At 36.9% G+C, this 22,303-nt stretch overlaps 1 protein-coding gene across 9 annotated transcripts in view; it reads left to right on the top strand.

Moving 5' to 3' along the window:
- Nucleotides 1-21,826, top strand: part of CACNB2 (calcium voltage-gated channel auxiliary subunit beta 2) — a 225,293-nt gene extending 203,467 nt beyond the window's left edge. For 5 of the 9 annotated variants that reach the window (XM_060248401.1, XM_060248406.1, XM_060248404.1 and 2 more), the window contains 8 exons: nucleotides 1,062-1,195; nucleotides 4,479-4,559; nucleotides 5,167-5,225; nucleotides 6,952-7,061; nucleotides 15,075-15,226; nucleotides 15,544-15,639; nucleotides 17,481-17,666; nucleotides 19,826-21,826. In XM_060248401.1, the coding sequence (XP_060104384.1) occupies nucleotides 1,062-1,195; nucleotides 4,479-4,559; nucleotides 5,167-5,225; nucleotides 6,952-7,061; nucleotides 15,075-15,226; nucleotides 15,544-15,639; nucleotides 17,481-17,666; nucleotides 19,826-20,311 (1,304 nt within the window). In that variant the 3' untranslated portion in view covers nucleotides 20,312-21,826. Of the gene's footprint in view, nucleotides 1-1,061; nucleotides 1,196-1,341; nucleotides 1,362-1,804; nucleotides 1,867-4,478; nucleotides 4,560-5,166; nucleotides 5,226-6,951; nucleotides 7,062-15,074; nucleotides 15,227-15,543; nucleotides 15,640-17,480; nucleotides 17,667-19,188; nucleotides 19,236-19,825 lie in introns of all 9 variants that reach the window. The other 4 variants (XM_060248403.1, XM_060248408.1, XM_060248409.1 and 1 more) reach the window with 3 other exon arrangements.
- The last annotated feature ends 477 nt before the right edge of the window (nucleotides 21,827-22,303 follow it).

Here is a 22,303-nt window from a genome sequence, read left to right as displayed (position 1 = left end):
GACATGTGAACAGCATACCACTATTCATTCTCTGTGTGTTAATCTTGTATCCACTGAGAAGAACTTTATGATGGTGGCACAATTATGCTCTGAACAGTTGCATGAACTTTTGCGATCATAGGTTGGGAACAGGCTAGTTTAGTACTTCTAATGTGTAGCAGATATTTTATAGAATATACTACAAAGAAAACACTGTGAAAATAATTCAGTCTATTGAAAATAATTACAGAACTCCTCAAATGAATTCTTATATATTTAAAATATTCACATACTTAACTTTATTGCATTGTCACCAGTTTGGTATGATATTTTAAAGTTCATAGGTTATTTTGATTTATAAAATCGCTTCTTAAATAGTAATTCTTGCACATCTTTTTTCTTGCGACTCAACAAGAATAGTTGGTTACCCAACTTCTTGTTCTAATCCTGGCCCACAAGTCATATGGCTCAATTACAGCAACCTGGCAACTCTCGAGGGAGGTATTGTATTTGGCTCTGCCTCTTGCAGCAGCCATTGGGGGGTTGGCTCCACTCCCATGGCAGCCATTTTGTAGTGGTAAATATCACTACTGTCAAAACTCTAAAGCCTCAGAAATGTTGGAGATCCCTAACATAGGATAAGCAGGTTTATATTGGGGGAAATATGCACACTTATTCAGCGTTAATTAATTAGGTCTGCTTGGATTCGGGAGTTTTCTGAAGCTTGATTTACTTGTTCTTCCATTTAATTTTCTGCATGTAGATCTGACAGCCTGTTGCCTACCTGTTTCCATTTGCCCAAAGTCTACACACCCAGTATAACCAAGAATACATTTGTATTTAAGAGTTTCTATTCAGTTGGGGCGGGGGAGACACAGTTGAACAAATACTATAGAATTTTTATTTCATGTGATGATCTCGTGTATTATACCTTTAAAATTTCCCTTTTTCCCCTTTTTAATTATTTTTGATATTCTTGACAGAGGTCCAACCTGGGATATCATTGCTTTATGTTTGTTTCTCTTTACCTTTTCCTCATCTCCCTTCCATCTGGTAATTTTACATTGTTTATCTACATATAGCTATAGACATAGATGCCAGTGGCTTAGATGCAGAAGAAATTGATATTCCAGCAAACCATCGTTCCCCCAAACCCAGTGCAAACAGTGTAACATCACCCCACTCCAAAGAGAAAAGAATGCCCTTCTTTAAGAAGGTAACACCGACTTCCAAGCTGCCATCTGTACACCTGCTCACTAGCACTGCGTCTCATTTCTAGTCCTGTTGACTGTCTGCGTCCTTTGACAAGCCAATAACATGCATGCTCTTGTTATTCTTTGTTTCTTTTCCATGCTGCTGTAGCTAAGCAGAAGCAGAAATCGGTAAGTCTGCATTGACATGAGCTATGTTTATTCTGCCACTGGCATCATTAGCATCATCACCTACAGCTTATACAGCACAATCATTTTAGAGCAAGGGAAGAACCTACCAAACTGCTAGCTGATTCAGTACAGTAAAAAAACCAAGCAGAATAAGCCCCCTGAGTAACTCAGTCAGACAATGCTTATGGTACTTTCCCTTTTTGATGGAATAATAGGCTGCCAAGGGAATTTCTTTAAACATCCACAGAAGCGAAACTTTGACAAGACCTGATAATGCACCTCTTTAGTGCATGCTTACTCTTTGTCTTTTTTCCAGATTTTTTTTTACTTGTAATTCACTCTTATAATTCATTTTTGGTAAATCTAAACAGATACTCATCTTGTTCTTTAAAAAGAACCTTCAGTTTTTAATTTAGTCAGTATGTAAACTTCTAATCCACTAGGTGCAAAATCTGCAGATGAGCAAGACCAGTGGAAAACTGCAGACTTGTTTTGGCGGTCTACTGTGAGTTTTTCCTATTGTCATATATAAATTCTTTCCCATTGTTCTTGCCTTCTCCTCCATCAGTTGGACTGTAATCTTGCCTATTACAGAACTAGTGGTTCCCTTCACAGGCAAAGTTACCCATAGGTGGTAGGCTAATGGATGTGGTATATAGTCATGCTGTTTCATCCCTTATCTGGGGACAAGAATCTAAATCCTTTGAATTTGTTATCAAGTAGCCAATTACTAACCAACTGTAGAGTAATGTTAGCAGTTTAGATTTCTACTTTTTTACAAGGACATTCTCAAATTACTTTTTTAAAAAATTAGAAACATACCTGCATATAGAACATTTAAATTTCCATGGACCATAGTTTGCCAAGTTGAGCTAAACTTGACTGTATAAGAAATTCCATTTCTTCATGAGTGTCCAAACTTTTTCAAACCCTGTTTGATTCTTCTTTGCATTAAAAAAATTCCCTTGCTTGCCTCATTTACCTTCCATTATAGATGCCACAATTACTTTGTCTAGTCTAGACTTTTACAGAATGCCAGTAAATAAAATGCAATTATATGTTCTTTTAAATACCAGTCCATTCTTTGTTTCCACTAGGCTAAGTTTTTAGGAACAGAGCAGATTAATCTTTCTATTATACTCTTGCAAGACGGAATTCCCTACTTCTTTGCAAAATTCCACAGGTGTAGTGGTGATTCCTTTTGTATTAATGTGTGCTCACTATGATCCAGATAGACATTCTTTTAACTCACTGTAATAGTCAAAGCTTAGCTATCAGATGGCAAAAATACCCTTTCCAAGCTATTTTAAAGTAATTTGCAGTAATACATTTAGAGGTGAAGATCTGTTTCATTTCCACTACATATTGCCACTGACGGCACAGTTAATTAGAGCTGAGAGATGCTGCTGGTTGGCAAACAATTGATTTTTAACAAGCGAGAGTATTCCATCAAATAAGGTAATTTCTGTACCTACCCTAATTTTCAAGGGTTATGATTGCAGCAAATGCTGTTTTGTAGATAGCCACCATAAAACAGAGAAATATTACTGTGGGGCATTTATCTGCTAGATAAAGAAGGATTATAACTGAGGTTTTATGGGCTGCTATAATAATACACCACCCTATTATTTATTTTCATAGTAATAATAATTGTAAGAATGTACCATCATAATTAGTGCTAGAAAATTATAGGCTTTCACTTTAAATGTTCAGTGAGATCTAGCCCTGTGCGAGTAATTCACATGCTTTTGATGCCTTGGGCTCTTTTCTTCATTCTTTTCTGTATCAATGATATGATGATTTATGTAGAACAAAACAAGAACATTCCTAAAACAAATGTGTGTTTCATGTTTTAGACTGCTTTAGAAAGCTGCTTGTGTGGCTTTGTGTGCTGTTGCTGTATTAACGTTTGTCTTTGTTTTCTTATGTTCGTATTCTACCTTATTGCTTTGATTGTGATTACACCTGAGACATGTTCAATTCTGAAATAATGAACAATGACAACTTTCCATGATGCTCACTGGTGTATTTACACTATGTAGGCCCTTGAAAAGTAGATCTGGCATACCTACTTTTAAGCTTTTTACAGGTTGGTGGTTTTGAATTTGAAACATTTGTGCTCTGCAAACGAACAGACAAACAAAACTTTGAGTTTTTAAAAGCTGCTTTTAAAGCTCATAGTGAACTTTTTTAGAAAGAAAGATTTTTTTTGCCATATTTGCATTTAATTGTTGGAAACATCTTAAACATTTAATGATAAGTAATCCCTTCATAAATTTTGCATGACACATTGAGCTAGTAATGTATTAAGTGGTACATATTACCATGAAATGCTTTCAAGATTGGCAAAATTCTCCTCAAGAGAAAGAATTGCTGTACTGGGTATAAAGATCATTCTGCAATTGCTACCGTAATCATTATTGTGAATTCATACACAAGTAGTCCTGAAATGTCGAATTTAAAATACAGTGTAAGTGAAAAAACTCTCTGATGAGCAATGAAAATTCACAATAGGAACATTATGGTTTAGTAAACTAGATATTTACACTGAAGGGGAAAGGACAGTAATTTTTCCTGTTTGTTTGCCTTTCAATGCCATCTTAAGCAGAGATATACTCTTCTAAGCTCATTTATTTCAATGGACTTGGAAACTCTATTTATGATGGCACTGTTAGTCTCTCTTCTCCCTATCTACTTATTATTAGATTTCAGAACTGCTTTGACTGAAATGTCTGTCTTTTCTAGATATCAGAGCCCAATTACAATAGAATTCTACAGATACAGTACATTGACTACTCTGAAAGCAAGGGGGTCATAATACAACTATATTAGAATGAAATTCTGGCTCTGCTAATAGTTTTATGATAGTGATAGAATTTTACTTAAACTGAATAGTAGACTATGCCAATGAAGACTGGGTGAAGACATTTATAGCATATCTCCCAAGAATCACTAATATTGTGAGGTACTTTCAGATTTTTGGGGGGAGGCCCGGATTGGGAAATCAACATGTCTTAGATTTCCAACTTGGTGACACCTCTGGGTATTTCATTAGATAAAATAAACAAAGTAGCTTTTATTATGAGCTGAATACTGAGTACTTTCTCTTTTTATCAGACAGAGCACATCCCTCCGTATGATGTAGTGCCTTCGATGCGGCCAGTAGTTTTAGTGGGGCCTTCCTTAAAGGGATATGAGGTAAGAATGGACATTTTGCTCAAAACAACGTCGCTTCTGCCTCGTTTATTTACAGTGCAACACTAAACCAAGTTGCACGTTTCTAAACCCCATTGACTTCAAAAACTCAGAAGGGTATAACTGTTTAGGACTGCATTGTTAGTGTCAGGGCTTTTTTTGTAGAAAAAGCTCAGCAGAAACTCATTTGCATATTAGGCCACAGCCCCTGACACCACCATTGTTTTACACAGGGATTTCTTTGTAGAAAAAGCCCAGCAGGAAATTATTTGCATATTAGGTCACACCCCTGATGCCAAGCAAGCTGGAACTGTGTTCCTGTGCATTCCTGCTTTTAAAAAATCCTTGGTTAGTGTTAAAGAGAGGTAACGTGTAGCAGCATCAAAATGAATATCATGAAAGTTATGAGAAAAGGAAAGACTAAATAATTCTTGAAATAATTTGTCTTCTCTAATTTCTGTTTGGACTAACTGAAAGGCAAGATACTGTGTGCCAATACTACACTGCTTTCCTTATTTAGTGCATCCATTTTCATATTGTTCTTGTAACAGTTAAAATAGTCACTAATAATGTTTTATCATATATCATGATCTGTTGCTTTTGCTTTTAGGTGACAGATATGATGCAGAAAGCATTATTTGATTTTTTAAAACACAGATTTGAAGGGCGGTAAGTACTTTAGGATCCAGAATCATATAAAATACTTTGTAAGTCAAATATAGATATCTAAACTGAAGTCTTTTGCACTTCCTTTACAAATCTTTACTAAGAATGCTGTTGACAGTGTTTTTCTTGTGAGCCAAGAAGCAGGGCTAGTACTTCCCCTGTTAATGCCTCAATTGGCATTGTGCTAAACAAACTATAAAATTTGTAATGGTACTTGTATGTTGTGTTTTCAAATAAAATGAATTAAATATTAAACATTAAATATGGTTTAGTTTATAGTTCTTACAAAAACATACGGTAATCTCAGCAAACAACATCAACAAAAAAAAAATTCCAAGAACAAGCAAAAAGAAATGTGATCAGTTTTATAATGCTCTGGAAGAATGTGACCTCTATCTAAATATGGATAGCCAGAAAGTTTAAAAATGGGACAGTGCCAAACAGTGAACTCTGACTTAAGAAACCAAAATAAGCATGGATAAAATCTTGAAACTTTCAGCATGCTGCATATTGAAATAGACACACTAAATCCTGTGTCTGGATGAATGATTGGAAGATGGTTGAATAGCAATAGAAGAAAAAACATAGCTGAATTTTAATGCCTTTCTCTGCAACACATTCTTTTAAATACATGCAAACTGCTACATATCCTTCCTTAATATGTCCTTCCTGAGCTACATCTCCACGTTTAAAGAACACATTGGAAGTAAAGGCCTGCATACTTGCCTACATTTCTACAGGTTTGATCCCAATGTCTTCTGTGTACAGTACTTTAAAAATTGACTACTTCACTTCTTCACAATTGCTGCAGCAAACTTAATACTTGATTATTATCCTCCCAGCCCATTCCAAATTAAAATGTGAGGAAACTCACCCAACTGTCTTGAAGGGTGATTTGCTTGAAGTCCCTATGAGAAATGTCTCTGTCCATGCCACTCAGATATGGTAGAGACAATTGAGCATGTTTTATTATACTGTCAGTTTAACCAGAATATTCTAAATATTTATATTACTCCAATTTAATCCAAGTTTCCTAGTAGCACCAATCAGTTTTATACTTCTCTCCTTGGAGATTGTTGTAATGAAATGGTCTGTAAAGTAGTCAGATTTTGTGCTCAGGCATGTTTAGTTAGACAGAAATGTACTACCCAGTCTTAATATTTTAACCCAGTATTGCATTTTATGTTTAGTGTATTTAAGATATGGAATTATGTTTGATAACAACTTTGAGTCCGAATTCTGTTCTCAGATCATAATAAACTTGACTTGATACCCAGCTATCTAAAGAAAAGAAAATCCCCTTTCCTCCACTGAATGTTTTCCGTTGAATTATGTAGACTCTCTTCTCAAAGATACTCAAGAATTTGTTTTAAATGCTATGCTCTGTGCAGTCTTTGCTAGGTATTGGAAAAGAACATTAAATAAAGAGGAGTGGAGAAACTAAAGAGTAAACTAACCTGTCTGTTGTATGGTAAAAAGATTTGAGTGGAATCTTACCACATCTGTATGATATGTTTATAGAACTGGATGAACTTGTAGAGCTTTGTATCCTGCTTTTTTATTGAATATTTTTAATTGAAAAGAAAATCTTTAAAAATCAACATTTATGGTGTGGAATATGAAATGTGTTTAGTTACACATTTGTAATTTGCTCGTCCTTTCTATTCGTGTGGGGAGTTGTCTCAGATTTTTGAACAATTAATAACAATATTCTTCTTTTTATGTTCAGTATATCAATCACACGGGTCACAGCTGACATCTCGCTTGCCAAACGCTCAGTATTAAACAATCCCAGCAAGCACGCGATAATAGAAAGATCTAATACAAGATCAAGTTTAGGTGAGTGTATGAAGTATAAGATCACAAATTGTGACAACTGTAGTGTTCCAAAATTTCACAACTGAATGTTGCTTTCTATGAAAATAGGATTTAATGAAAATGCCACATATGATCGAAGGACATCAGTTCTTAGCACTGAACAGTTGTTTAAGAGCCAGATAACTGAAGAATATTAGCCACTGTCACAGTTCCTTTTGAAGTAAATGTTGATGCATTCCTAGATCTTACTGAGACAATATACTAACTGCTTTGCTAATGTATCTAAAATTAATTTCATGTTTCAAAATAAGTTTCTCAAGATTATTAGTAGAATAAGTGTTGATGAGATGACTTCTATAGCTGTGTAACAGACCATTTAAAAAGCATAAAAGTTAAAAAGAAAATGTATTTAATATTACAAAAGTTGTCCCAAAACTAATCTGATTTGACTTATTTTAGATACGCATCTGAGAAATCTTGTATTTCTATAGAAAGGAGAAAATGCTTTATTGACTAGAAGCTTTATCTTGTGCAGTTTGAGAATGTCTTTAAACTAGTTTTATTAAACATAGATTTGCTTTTATATTTATATACCTATAACTGTGTTCATGTATATTATCTTTTATCAAAGACATTTGGCAAAATTGGCAGCAACTTTGGACAGTCTTTTCTTTGAACTCAATATGAGAGCACCCTGATTAATGCTAAATAAATTATGCTCCCTTGTTGACACCCTGATTAATGCTAAATAAATTATGCTCCTTTTTATTTGTTCATAGCAATGCTTTGATCATCCAGCATAAACTGGAAAAATAATTTTAGATACATGTATTTCGCAAGATATCAATCTGGTTTTGCTTAAAAGGAGTCATAGTAAACACATGTAATTAAAATAGGAACACAAAGAACACTATCAAATCTAACAATTACATTACAGTTCTTGTGAGTCAGGCTATAGTAACTCTTGAGAGATTGAAATATGTTATCATGGCTAACAAATTTATTCAGAACATGAATTAAGTGGAAAGCTGAATTTTAGCACATTGTTGGCATAGCTGTATTAACCCACACTTGCAGCTGGTTTTTAAATCCCCATAATTTAAAATTTGGCAATTAACTGATCAGAGGAGCTGAATGAAAATAAGTCTCTCTCTTACGTTCAGACAACAGCAACAACAAAAACCCTAGGTGTAGATATGGATGTGGTAGACATCACTTTGTTTGCAGCCAATTTTACTGCAAAAACGCTATAGCTGTTTATGTGCCTAAATAAGCAGAGCATCATATAACTCATCTGTCCTTACTGTCAGTCTTTGTTATGAAAATATTTGTTTGCTTTTGTTCTTTTGTGATTGCTTTATTAGGCCTTTGGCTTTCTGAACTCTGTCCTTCAGATAGGGTAAACAATTGCTGTTTCACTTGCTAGTCATTAATCAGAAGTTTATCTTCCATCGGGCCTGCTTCAAGGCCCTTGACATACCTGAAGTGAGCTTAGATTTGGTTTTAGTGTTTCATCTTATACAGGAAATGCAAAAGATAGCACATCCCTTTACATTCACATAAATAATAATAAAGACACTAATGGCACTGTACAAACTCTCACCTTCTAAAAACTGCAGTTTACCTGAAGAAAAAATGAAGTCATTTTTCACCCAAATGCAGTGGAAATAATAATTCATTTCATGTCACCCATGATCAAGGATCATGTACGGATAAACATTTCTGGATGTAAAAGTTTATCAATTGTGTTGTACATGTTAGGTTTCTGCAATATAATATGTCAATGATATTAATGTAGGCCAGCAATTGTAACTCTGTTCATGATCTGTTGATGGTAGCCCTTGGTGCTGAATAGGCTATGAACCCCATTCCATAGTTTAACATCTTGGATCAAATATACCAAAGATTGAAAAGTTCTTGAAAAGTTTTTGATGGTATATTTCTTCAAGAAAAGAGACACATAATTAAGACTCAATAGCCACATGTGTGTCTGTATGTGTACCTGGCATTTGTGTAAGTTGCTGAATCAAAACTATGGCTTTTGCTTCATTTCTTTGTCAGTCTCAAGAAGCCCAACTTTTTTTCTTGTTTGTTCCCATATATGTTACATTTCTAGCTGCTCTTGTTGTAACCTTATCTCATTCTGTATGCTTTGGACAAGAACCTGATTGTCTTGGGTTTTTCCATTCTTTGCTTCATTAATGCCCTCTCTTTCCAGATGTTTTGGGTATGTATATATGGTTGCTAACTTCATTCCACTTTTTTTGTGTGCGTTCAATATGTATCGTACCTCACAAAGCTGCTATCTGTTTCTGATGGCAGATTTTGTACTGGTAAAAAAATCAAAAAGAACAAGTCACTGGGCAGGGTTTTTTAAAACTAAATTCTCTATTCTGGAGGATATTACAAAATTGTAAATGCCTGAAGTTAATTAGCAATTGAAAAGAAGATAATTGACAATTACATTTTTTTTAAAAATTGGAGGCCTAAGAGGCAGTGTACCAAAACAGTTGTATGCAGTTGTTTGTGAAAATCATTTTTCATTGTGCAAACATTGCTATGTTTGCACACTTTTTTGCATGTGTAAGAGTGCTTTACTTTGAAAATGTTGCCTTAGAAGCTTTATTGTTTGTTGCTACATGTACCATGTAGATTGCATTATAGAGATCAGCCTTAAATGTTTGAAGAATTTGTTTATGTACAATTTTCTCTTCAAAATTGTGTATTCAATTGTGTGTTAGAAGCACTGCATATCTATGACAGCAAGAAGTTAAAATTTCCATGGCATTTTTTCTTAAATGTTACAGTTTATGCCAATTTGCAGTAATTTTTGGAAGCTATATCCATCACTGAATTATACACAGAACCTAGTTTTTAGTTCTATCGTGAGAAATGTCATGACTGAGGTTACATTAGAGCAGGGGTCCCCAAACCCCGGTCCGTGGACCAGTACCGGTCCGTGACCTGTTAGCAACCGGGCCGTGAGTTGTATAATTATTTCATTATATATTACAATGTAGTAATAATAAAAATAATGAGATGACGACATTGGATTTATATCCTGCCCTCCACTCCAAATTTCAGAGTCTCAGAGCAGCTCACAATCTCCTTTACCTTCCTCTCCCACAACAGACACTCTGTGAGGTAGATGGGGCTGAGAGAGCTCTCCCAGAAACTGTTCTTTTAAGGACAACTCTGTGAGAGCTATGGCTGACCCAAGGACTTCCCAGAAGCTGCAAGTGGAGAAGTGGGGAATCAAACCCGGTTCCCCCAGATAAGAGTCCTTGCACCTAAGAAGAAGACTGTAGATTTATACCCCGCCCTTTTCTCTAAATCAGAGCCTCAGAGCGGCTTCCAATCTCCTTTATCTTCTTCCCCCATAACAGACACCCTGTGAGGTGGGTGAGACTGAGAGAGCTCTCCCAGAAGCTGTCCTTTCAAGGAAAACTCCTGTGAGTGCTATGGCTGACCCAAGGCCATTCCAGCAGATGCAAGTGGAGGAGTGGGGAATCAAACCCCATTCTCCCAGATAAGAGTCTGCACACTTAACCAACATGCCAAACTAATAGAAATAAAGTGCACAATTGTATAATTCCAAAACCATCATCCCCCCCCCCCCAACCCGGTCCCTGGAAAAATTGTCTTCCACAAAATTTGTCCCTGGTGCCAAAAAGGTTGGGCACTGCTGCATTAGAACATTTCTGGAGTGGGAATTAGTGCTCAACACATGCTGATAATAAAATAAAAGCTTTCCCCTCCTCACACATCTTAATTCCTTTAGTGCTGTATGTCTCATGACCAAAACATGAAATAAAGGTTGGTTTATGATTCTCAAAGTAAACATACTCAGTGATAAAACAGTTATGAGGCTGTGGGCTTTATTTTTACTCATGTAGGATTTCAAGCTCCCTATACCTTTAAGAGCAATTTACTAGTCCTCTGAGAAGAGCAGTCAGGCAGAATGGACAAATCTTTATGGCAAGGCAAATTTTGTGTGTGATGGTATTTTCTATGTAGGAAAGTGCATAAATCCAACAAGTAATTCGCCCTGTGACTAATGTTTATTTGCCTACTTGGAAGACCACACTTGGTGACAGCTTGGTGACACATCTGCCCATGTTCATCAGCATGGATCCACAGAAAGTGTCTGAGCTTGGTTGATAAGCATGATTTGCAGCCATCACTACTGTGCCCATTCTATCCCATTCTCATCTTCATTAGAATATTTCTGTTCTCTGTTTCATCCCAATTATATTGAACTTCTGTTTCCTACTCATGTATTCGTGCCATCAGTAGAAATAGAGCTGCTGAAAAACTTGAACAAATATAGCAAGGGTACAAGAATCATAAAATGCCTACTATCCTGTTCCACAAGATGAACATGATCTCTACCAAATGTGTTGTGTCTGTGCACATTGTGGCTGTCAAACCCCAGCCCAGCCTGATACAACACAAGTCCTTTTTCTGCCAGCTGAACAGGAGCAGAACAACAACTTCACCATCTCACCAGTTTGAGAAGTAGCTAGAATTAGATTTATTGTTGCCACAAGTGGCTTGGCAAGTGGATTTGTGGATTACTGTTCATAATGTGTAAAAAAAATAGGCAGGATTTACTGAACATGCTACATAGAAGTGATTTTCACATGGGAAATTTCATCTTAGATGATACAGTTTCAAGCAATGCACATTGGATGTCCCTTTTATTAAACAGATTTATGTTCTGTTTAGTCTTGCCAAGAATCTCTCCCCTTCTTGTTGGGGTTACACATTTTCTCTTTTGAGCAGTACTCAGCAGCTTCTTGGTTTAGGCCAGGGGTCCCCAAACGTTTTGAGCTTGTGGACACTTTTGGAATTCTGATATACGGCAGAGGGCAGTCACAAAATGTCTGCCATAGGACACAAAGTGATAGTGACTCAACATTTCAGGTAGAAGCTCTGTTTAACAATGTGCCCTTCTGTGGACTGGCTGTACACGTTGGGGACTCCTGGTGTAGGAGAACCTTCATTTTGCATTTTATTGCCTGACAGATCTCTCTGGTCAGAAATAACTGAGACCTGTTTTTGAACTGTTGATTAAATCCCTTGTCATAAATAATTGATCCCTTGTATTTTTAAAATGTGGTTTGCAGAAATGTCATATCATGCCAAAGAAGTTTCCATATATTAGCACTGGGTTTAATCCTGTATTTTTCGGGCTGTGAAAGCAAGATGATTCCCTTCGTTTTCAGGGATTATGTTTTTTTCAAAGGAACATGTCCTTAATGTTCAAGCTGTTTCTCCCTAGAAATGATGTTATTTTGTTCTGACTCTCAAACATTATCAGATGTGAAATTTTTGGCACAGCTATAAAGGAACAGGAATGTAGAGTGTACAGATGATCTTGCTTCTTGTATGTTCTTTAGAAACAATATGCTGTGTTAATTTTATATGTAGAGAACACAAAAACTCCAATCCAGCAATTTTCATCTGTATGCATAGTTATGCATATGTATCAGAAATGCTATGTTCATTTGGGCATTTGCTGATGTACAAACGTGCATGCTTCTATACAAGTTACACAAAACAGAGTTAGAGCTGAGCTGAAACAAAGTATTTTTAACACTGAATTTTTAACACTGAGCTGAAACAAAGTATTTTTAACACTGAATTATTATCTAAGCATATCCAGACAAAATAGTTAGATACATCCATTTGAATGTTTATATTTCATAATGACATCATTTTTGCTTCTACATGTTTGCTGTTCATGGAAAATTAGTGCACTCTCTTTCTTATATACTTTGGATATCTTTTAGACATCAGTTTATTATTTAACCAAAAAGTCACATTTTCACCAAAATATTTGCAGATATAGGGCACAATCAAGCCAAATTTAAACATTTTTAATACCACTGATTTCATTGGGGTTTTCTGTTTTACACTTCCATTGAAATCACAGTACTTAAATGCACTTGTCAAGCCATACCATAATTTGCTTTTGTTCTTGAAGTAATGCTAATAATTGGATGACAAGCATATGTGTTAGTATCCTTGCTGGAGTTACCAGGTTACAACTCTGTCCCTTCAACAGCCATATAATGAAGGAAGGAAACTTCACATTGTGGCAGCCCAGATGGTTGCCAGGGGCTGATTACAGTGATCATATCCCTGTGCTTGAAAGATCTACACTTGCCTGTTTGTTTCTGGAGACCATTCAAAGTGCTGCTTTTTAAGTTTCAGGTTTTATGTGGCTTGGCACCAGGGTATTTGAGGTACCACTTCCTTGTGTCTTGTCCAGCCCTCCAGTTAGGATCCCATTCCCAAGCCCGGTTCTCTGTGCTGCCTCCTGCAGAGATTAGGCTAGTGACAACAGAGATAGGGTTGCACCGTGCCTATGGAATGCCCTCTTCATTATTGCTCACCTGAAATCTACTTGGCTATCTTTTAGGTGCCAAGCCAAATCTGTAGTCTTTACCAAAGTTTTTAATTGGAACATTCTGTAATCTTTAGCTGTTTTTATGGTCTGCTTTTAGCCTGAGAACTGTTTTATGACACAGTTTTATGGCATGTTTATAGATCATTGTTATGTCTTTGTTTTTATGATTGTGGATTCCCCCCTGCTCCATCTTGTGATCAATCAATCAAGTCTCTGGAGAGGCATCATATGAAGTTTGTAAATAAATAAAATAATAACAGAGCCCCACATCACAAATTCAATGTTATAAATATAGGAAAAATAATAAGATGGTTTTCATATGGTGGTCAACTTCTTTAGATATTGGGATAATTTTTAAAACGCAACACACATTGTCCAAGCCAATTATATTATGGTTGTGGATATACAGGAATTTTACATGCACTGCCCCAAGCTCTTTTTAGAACATGCCACTGTCATATAACTTGTTCAGTGTACATTTAGTGTGTGTGCTTCATATTACATCACAGTGCAACCATATAATAAACACTACTGTTTATTTGAATTTACATGAACATTTTGGATGCCAGACTGATGGCTTGAAGTACCTCTTATTGTATGGGAAAGGAAATTTTACATGGCATTTAGGTGCTTAATTCTTCTGCAATGAAATACTTTTAGCTACCAGAAGAACAGCAGTATTTTGTGGAGCATTTCTACTTGTGTATAGTCTGATTCCAGCTGATATCAGCCATGGAAACAGTTATGCTGTTTTTTTCAACACTGTCCCAGTACTAGTGTTTTTACCTTTCTATGAAGAGGATTGTAGGAGACAGGGTAGGAGTAATGAACAAAGATGAGCAGGGGGTGGGGCAGAGAATGCATTGAACTGAGTGTAAAGCATTCCGTTTGATGCATGCATGATTTCTTCAGGAATACTACTGTGTTAAGCTGCCCTTCTGCATGAGACATGTATTGGTTGGAGATATATCTACAGGCTTGTGCCTCTCAAGCAAAAGACAAGATTTCTTAAAACAATTTTCTCAACACTTAGATCTCATGATTGGGAATAAAAGTGACTACAGCATCTTAGCATTATAAGTCCCTTTGAGAGTGGCAAGGCTATAACTAATTCCTTTGGAGAATGCAAATCTCAAGAACTGTATTTTACTTTAAGCAAATTGTATTCGATTTAAAAGTATGCATGTCTGTGTGTGTATAAGTGTTTTTAAAACTCTAGCTGTTATACTGCTGTGGATGCCATGCAGTCTGGTGTAGGAGAGCCAGTCTAGTGTAGTGGGTAAGTGTGTGGACTCTTATCTGGGAGAACCAGGTTTGAGTCCCCACTCCTCCACTTGCACCTGCTGGAATGGCCTTGGATTAGCCATAGCTATTGCAGGAGTTGTCCTTAAAAGGGCAGCTGCTGTGAGAGCCCTCTCAGCCCCACCCACCTCACAGGGTGTCTGTTGTGGGGGGAGAAGATATAGGAGATTGTAAGCCGCTCTGAGTCTCTGATTCAGAGAGAAGGGCGGGGTATAAATCTGCAGTCTTCTTCTTCTTCATGTACCATTTCAGCATTTATTGTAAAATGAATTTTCCTTTAACACTGTCATAACTGGATTTCTATTACTTTTCTGCAGCTGAAGTTCAGAGTGAAATTGAACGAATATTTGAATTAGCAAGGACTTTGCAGCTGGTAGTACTTGATGCTGACACTATTAATCATCCAGCCCAACTTAGTAAAACTTCTTTGGCTCCAATTATAGTATATGTAAAGATTTCTTCTCCAAAGGTAAATATTCTTACCTATTTGCACACACTTACGCATTCAGTTCTCAATTGTAGTGTGAAAAGGCATTGCCAGTAAATATTGATGAATTTTATATATATATTTAACTTTGAGCAGGGAAATACCATCAGTTAATAGGGTAGTTTCCATACATATATTTGCTGCATTGCTGATGACCTCTTAAGAGTGAAAGAAGAATATCTCCCTTTGCTTTAAGACCCCCTTGGAATCTGTACATAGAGTTTCTTTCCACAGAGTTCAAATGTGACACTTTCTTTCCTCATGCCTTCATAATTTAACTGCATCTCTCTTTTCTACAGGTTTTACAGAGGTTAATAAAATCACGAGGCAAATCTCAGGCTAAACACCTAAACGTTCAAATGGTAGCAGCTGATAAACTGGCTCAGTGCCCTCCAGTGAGTTATTCTTAATTTAGACTGTTGAAAATACATAATTATAAATCCTTCCTTCCTTCCTTCCTTCCTTCCTTCCTTCCTTCCTTCCTTCCAGCATAAAGTTGGAAAGTACCTCTAGGGTCATCTAGTCCAACCCCCTGCACAATGCAAGAAATTTACAAATACCTTCCCCTAAGTGGCACGGAGTGGTAAAGCTGCAGTACTGCAGTTGGAGCCCTTTGCTCATGACCTGAATTCGATCCCAGTGGAAGCTGGTTCAGGTAGCCGGCTCAGGTTGACTCAGCTTTCCATCCTTCCAAGGTCGGTAAAATGAGTACCCAGCTTGCTGGGGGGGAAAGTGTAGATGACTGGGGAAGGCAATGGCAAACCACCCCATAAAAAGTCTGCCGTGAAAATGTTGTGAAAGCAACGTCACTCCAGAGTTGAAAAGGACTGGTGCTTTCACAGGGGACTACCTTTATTTTTTTTAAGTTCATAGAATCAGCATTACTGTCAGAAGGCCATCTAGCCTCTGTTTTAAAATCTCCAAAGGAGGAGAGCCCACAACAGCAACATCATGTCTTATTATAGCACTATCTTGGTATCACTACCATCATTTTATTTTGGGCCTATAATTGCTTATCCTGTATGATGTGCCCTTCCCGTTTGCGATGCACTTTATTGTTTTATTATTATTGTTTAATTTTAATGTATTGTTTTAACTCTGAATTGTAGGTTTTTATTGTTATTACTGTATGTTGTGATCTGCCCTGAGCCCATTTACGGGATAGGGCAGAATATAAGCCCACTAAATAAATAAAATAAACCTCCCGAGGAAGTCTGTTCCATTGAGGAACCACTCTGTCAGGAAGTTATGCCTAATGTTTAGTTGAAAATTCTTATTTAATTTCTACTCATTGGTTCTGGTCTGACCATCTGGGGCAACAGACAACTCCACACCACGCCTATATATGACAGCCCTTCAAGTACTTGAAGGTGGTGTTCATATCACCTCTCAGTTGTCTCCTCTCCAGACTAAACATACCAAGTTCCTTCAGCCTTTCCTCGTAGGATTTGGTCTCCAGACCCCTCACCATCTTCATTGCCCTCCTCTGGACATGTTTTAGCTTCCTTCCGTAAACAAGAATAGAGTGGATTTTTGTGTTCTTTGTTTGCATTAGTTACTACCCATGAGGGCAGAAATCTCTAATTCTTCTGGCCCCAATACAGTGTGAATGCATGTTTCAATTCAAGTTCCATATGCAAAGCACTTTTCAAAAAGCAGTAATCACATGCATCAGCTATTTGGCAAAAACCAGCCTGCCTGCTTCCCAGCTAAACAGTTTACTGGCATGACTAATGCTTTCCTATAGGGATCCATGCATGGAACTCTAATAACTGGATTGAGGGATGATCTGTATGCACACTGCCCATTTGCATATGCAATTCTTCATTCAGCCATGGCTGAGTACATGGTTGTAAATAAATAAATGTCCTATTCTGAACATGCCCTAGAAGACTGAGAATGCCAGATGTCTTAAATCAGTTTTCCCTGGCATCCTGGTCCCTTGTGTGTGTGTGTAAATCATAGGATTTTGTCCCCCTGATATATCTTAAGCTTTTCATTGGCTTGTGTAATCATGCCTATCAAAATGGTAGACATTTTTCCAGGATATGTCAATGTCTTATAGTAAAGTGTTGAGTGCTTTTAAATTAGTTTTTAAAAAAATCATATGAGTTTTATGAGCAAAATTAAATCAACATGGTTACTTTTGGGTCATTATGTTTGGTTTATTATTTTATTTATTTATTATTGGCTTTTTGCTTCAATGGTTGGTGTGACTAAACTACCCCATTTACAGGAAATGTTTGACGTAATTCTGGATGAGAACCAGCTTGAAGATGCTTGTGAACACCTAGCTGACTATTTGGAAGCATATTGGAAGGCCACACATCCTCCCAGCAGTCATTCCCCCAATCAGCTCCTAACTCGCACCTTGGCAACTTCCACTCTTCCTGTCAACCCAGGCCCAGATGCTAGCTTACAGGTAAAGTGTTCTTCAGACTTTCACCCTGGAGCCCATTGCAAGCGCCAGTACCATTCACAGGCATTATAGTAGCTGTGTTTGTCTTGTACTTGCTGTATAAAAATGTATAACACTTGTCCCCTTAGCTTTTTGATCTGATACAGATAAAAGTTTGCCTAAACCAACAGTTCAATTCATATTTGGACTTCCTTAGTGGCTTGAGATCTATATGCGGCTTCTTGACATGCCACCTATGATTTTTCCAAGCACTGTTTCCCATGGTATCCAACCCATGTTCTAGGTTCTTTAGAAACTGGGATAATTGTTAAAACACCTTATCCATGCCAATTATATTAAGGTTATGGATACATAGGAATTCTGTGTGAGTTCGAGTCAACATATACAGGTGTGGAATGCTAGCTCATAGGACAAAACTCCTTGCAAATTAAAAAAAAAACACCTTAGCATGGAGGAAGATCCACAGAACTAAACTAAACCTTGAGGATGAAGAACTTTTTATACCAAGAAGCATTTCATTAAACACCAGCCTAATAGAGTAATGGAGAATTCAAAAGCTTACACAGTTTTGTGTCATAACTCTGCCTTGCAAGCCTTCTCCAATTCCAATTCCAAAAACCTTTATTAGCATAACAATTTTTTTAAAAGGTAGCAGTACAAATCAGCCTATATGCCAACAAGGAGAAAGTCAAAGTACAATGATTTGTAATATTAGGTGTAGTAATAATAATAGGACAAAGTGATAAAAATTTGGAACAGTAATCTCAAATATTACAGTAATTAAAATAGTTATAGTAAAAAGGTTAGCTATCCAAAGAGGAATCATAGATACACCTTATCACTACAGATACATAGAGTTACACTGCAGTGGTAGGGAAAGATACCTTACACTGCAGTGGTAAGGCTCAGCAGTGGTAGGGAAAGATAATTCTACAAGTTCAGTTAACTAGATGGGCTATATTATTGGTGATGTATATTTGGGGCACTGTGCAAGGCACACAGTGTCATAAGAGCGTTTTTTTTTAATAAAGGGATTGTTAATGTGACCATCTGCAGTTTGTGAAGCGAGTAGTTCTGGCTTAAGGTATCAGAAATCTCAAAATTGCAGTCGTTTTGCGAAGAATTTTTATGAGAATGTTTCAAAATTCAAATTTCTCAGATTCTAGCTTAAAGCCAAGCCTGAATCACAAATTCAGATCTGAATCTACACAGATAGGTCCAATATCACCCTGAAATCCAGATGCTCTCTGCAGCATTAAGGTTTTCATGTATGGGATTGCAGTTTCTGTTGTAACATTTTGCTTTGAAAAACAGTCAAAAGTTCAAAGGAAAAATATAAAATAGCTCTGAATTTGTTTTATTTTGCTAACCAAATTAAGCCTGATACCTAAATATAGAAGTTTTCTTAAGAGTAAAGGTTTTGTATTTAAGTTTTGTATTTAATTTTTATTGGTGGGAAATATATAATGTTAATGTAACTGAAATCCTAACCTGAGGTAAATAATCACAATTGTTCATTTTTCAGTGATTTCAAAACGTTATGCTGATGAAGATTAGGTTTGATTATGATTGGTAATTTTGATTTAATATTTTAGTTACCAGTAATCAGCTAGGAAATTAAATGGCAATTTCACTGTGTCTGTATTTTCTTGGCAGTGTCCATTATATTGGCATTTATTGGAATGTATAAATTATGAAGACAAAAAGGACATCTTTTGACAACCACAATTCCATTTAATTGCCTAGAAAAATAGCTTGGCAGTGATATTATTTGTGTTACAATATAAGTGCTTTTAATGCTGGATTTATTTGAAAGATAATATCCAGGTGCTGCCTTTAAACTGAAGCACATCTTCTTCCTGTTGTTTGCTATAGATTTCTCCCTTTAATGCTTACTCTCCAGTGTGTTTCAGACCCTGTATTAGTTTTTTTCACATCTGACTTACCTCGTTGCCAGATCTGTCTTCATTTTCCATGTGGTGTGTGCTGGGAGATGGAGTAACTGTAACATTCTTAAAGTTAATACAGTTACCAGAGTTCATGGTTGTCAGAAAATATATGCTGGTATCTTTAAAAAAAAACCAAAAACAAGTCTGTAACATTACCGGCTTAATGGGATTTTGTTATCTGTTGTGAATTTACAATTCTTTCCTATTAACCAGGGCTCTCCAGAAGATCAGATGAATGAACAACCAGCCCTTGAACGAACTGGTTCCCAAGAGGAAGAAGAAACACGGGCTGAGCCCTCCAGGAGATCTCTACACCGTTCTTCCACTTCAGGTCATCACCATAACCATCGTAGTGGCATTAGTCGTGGCCTGTCTAGACAAGAAACTTTTGACTCAGAAACACAAGATAGCAGAGATTCAGCATATGTAGAGCCAAAGGAGGACTACTCACATGAACGCTATGATTCTCATAGAGATCACAGTCATAGGGACGAATCTCATGGGAGCGGTGATCACAGACATCGAGAATCAAGGCATCGCTCAAAGGAAAGGGACCGAGAGCAGGATCACAATGAAGGCAACAAGCAGCGTAGCCGTCATAAATCAAGGGACCAGTATTGCGACAGGGATGGGGAAGTGATATCTAAAAAACGCAATGATGCCGCAGAATGGAAGAGGGATGTGTACATCCACCAATAACATTTGCCTCTGGCGGTCTTGTGTTTCCTTGAAGTTGTGTATGACAAAAGCCCCTTTAAAAAAAAAATCTGGGTTTTTCATTGCAAATCACGTGGTATCCTGTATGCTGATTTATATAGCTGTTGCTTCCACAGCAATAGCATGAAATATTCATTCAGAATAGTGCTGTAACACTTTGGCATAGTACAACTGCAAAGTTCCTAATGTTGTACTGTGCATTTTTTTTCCAAAGCTGTTTTTGGTAGCTGCCACTTGAACAATATCTGTTGCCATCAAGATGTTGTTAGTGTTTTCAGACAAAATACAATTGATGTTTATAAACTTCCCATGTTTTTTCAGCCAACCAAAATCAGCACGTCCAAAACTGAAGCTCTTGTCTATTCTGAATTTTTAAATTATAGGCACTTAATTTGCTTATTGATTTAAGAGCCACTTTCTGTTGCTTGTACCTCTAGTGGATTACATTTGGGGACAGAATTCAGTCTTGCCTTACACACAGGGGATCATGAAGTCAAAATCTCTTTTCTATGTACTGGTACTGTGTACTGTATAGAGTTTATAAATGTTATTTCTGCAAACACCTTCTTTCATAAGATTGACCACACTGATTTAGAGTCCTAAATGCCAAGTCAGCAGATTTGCTTTTGAATTACTGGCAACTGGAACCAGCCTCATTCAGGAAATGTGTTAATGGGGTTCACTCTAGGCACTGCTGTAGCAGAAAGCTTGTACCTTAGTCTAAGTATGAATGACTGCTTTAGATAAAGGATGGATTGTCCTTGCCATTTTTGCATTTTCAATCTATGAAACAATAAATGGTTCTGTGCTGCACTTTATACACTAACCATAGTGGGCACACAGATATCTTTTCTTTGTCAACTTGCTAAATCACATTTGAAATGGAATGTAGAAGTGTGCCTATGTAAAATTACAACAGGAGTGACTGCTGAGTGTACACAAGACAGTCTGAGGGCCAAACCCCTTATTATGAATTGAAGCTCATTGTACATTTAGGTACTCAGGCAATATGATCTATGCACATGGGGATGGCAATATTCAAGGAAAGCACTCATGGAAGATCACAGGGTTACTTACCTCCATGTCATTCTCATAGAAGTAATTTGCACAATCTTCCAAGGATGCCCCCATCAAGTGTTGCACAACTCATGTGCGGCAATTCATTTGAGTACCTTAATGTACAAATTAGCAGTAATTCATAAACACATTGATCAGAACTGAGAACAAAAAAATTGTCTTTCTTCTGTCTTTAACTCTAAAGTCTAAGCTTCAGGCAAGCAACACGAGGAAGTTTGCAGCTATAGGTAATTTGGAAAGTGTTAATCTGCTGGCTCTTCATTGAGGATGCAGGGAAGTTAAAAACACAGGCAAATGTGACTGTGAGTGTTTCACTGGAAATGTAAAATCTTTTTGTGTTTTAGAGTATTTGTTTTAGTAAGAAAAGTTTACACCGCTTGTGGAGAGTTATTTTGTTGGAAAATAAATTTTTGTAGCTTCTCCACTTTTTCTATACTTCATAATCTCTCTCTGTTGATCAACTTGTTCTTCTGCCCTTCTGAGTTGCAGCTGCCAGCAAACTACTATTAAGTTGCCCTAATTAGCAAACTTTGACAGGAGCAGGGCTTTTTTTGAGCAGGAACGCAGTTCCAGCTGGCTTGTCAGGGGGTGTGACCTAGTATGCAAATGAGTTTGTGCTGGGCTTTTCCTACAAAAAAGCCCTGTGTGATGCAATGGTGATATCAAGAGGTGTGCTGTAATATGCAAATGAGTTCCTGCTGGGCTTTTCCTACAAAAATAGCCCTGGACAGGAGCAATCCCAAAACCTAATGGAATGTTAGGTCTACAGTGAACTAATACAGACGTAATCCGTGCCAGTTAATAGCCTATACTTTTCACTTACTGTGGCCTGGCCCACTCTAAACCAAAGAAACACTGCCCAACAGTTCATGTGCAACTGCACTTATTAAAGTAATG

This window comes from Heteronotia binoei, chromosome 10 (assembly GCF_032191835.1).
Source record: "Heteronotia binoei isolate CCM8104 ecotype False Entrance Well chromosome 10, APGP_CSIRO_Hbin_v1, whole genome shotgun sequence".
In the NCBI taxonomy this organism is placed as follows: Eukaryota; Metazoa; Chordata; class Lepidosauria; order Squamata; family Gekkonidae; genus Heteronotia; species Heteronotia binoei.
The sequence above is the reverse complement of the archived record's forward strand: the minus strand, read 5'-3'. Positions and strand labels throughout refer to the sequence as shown.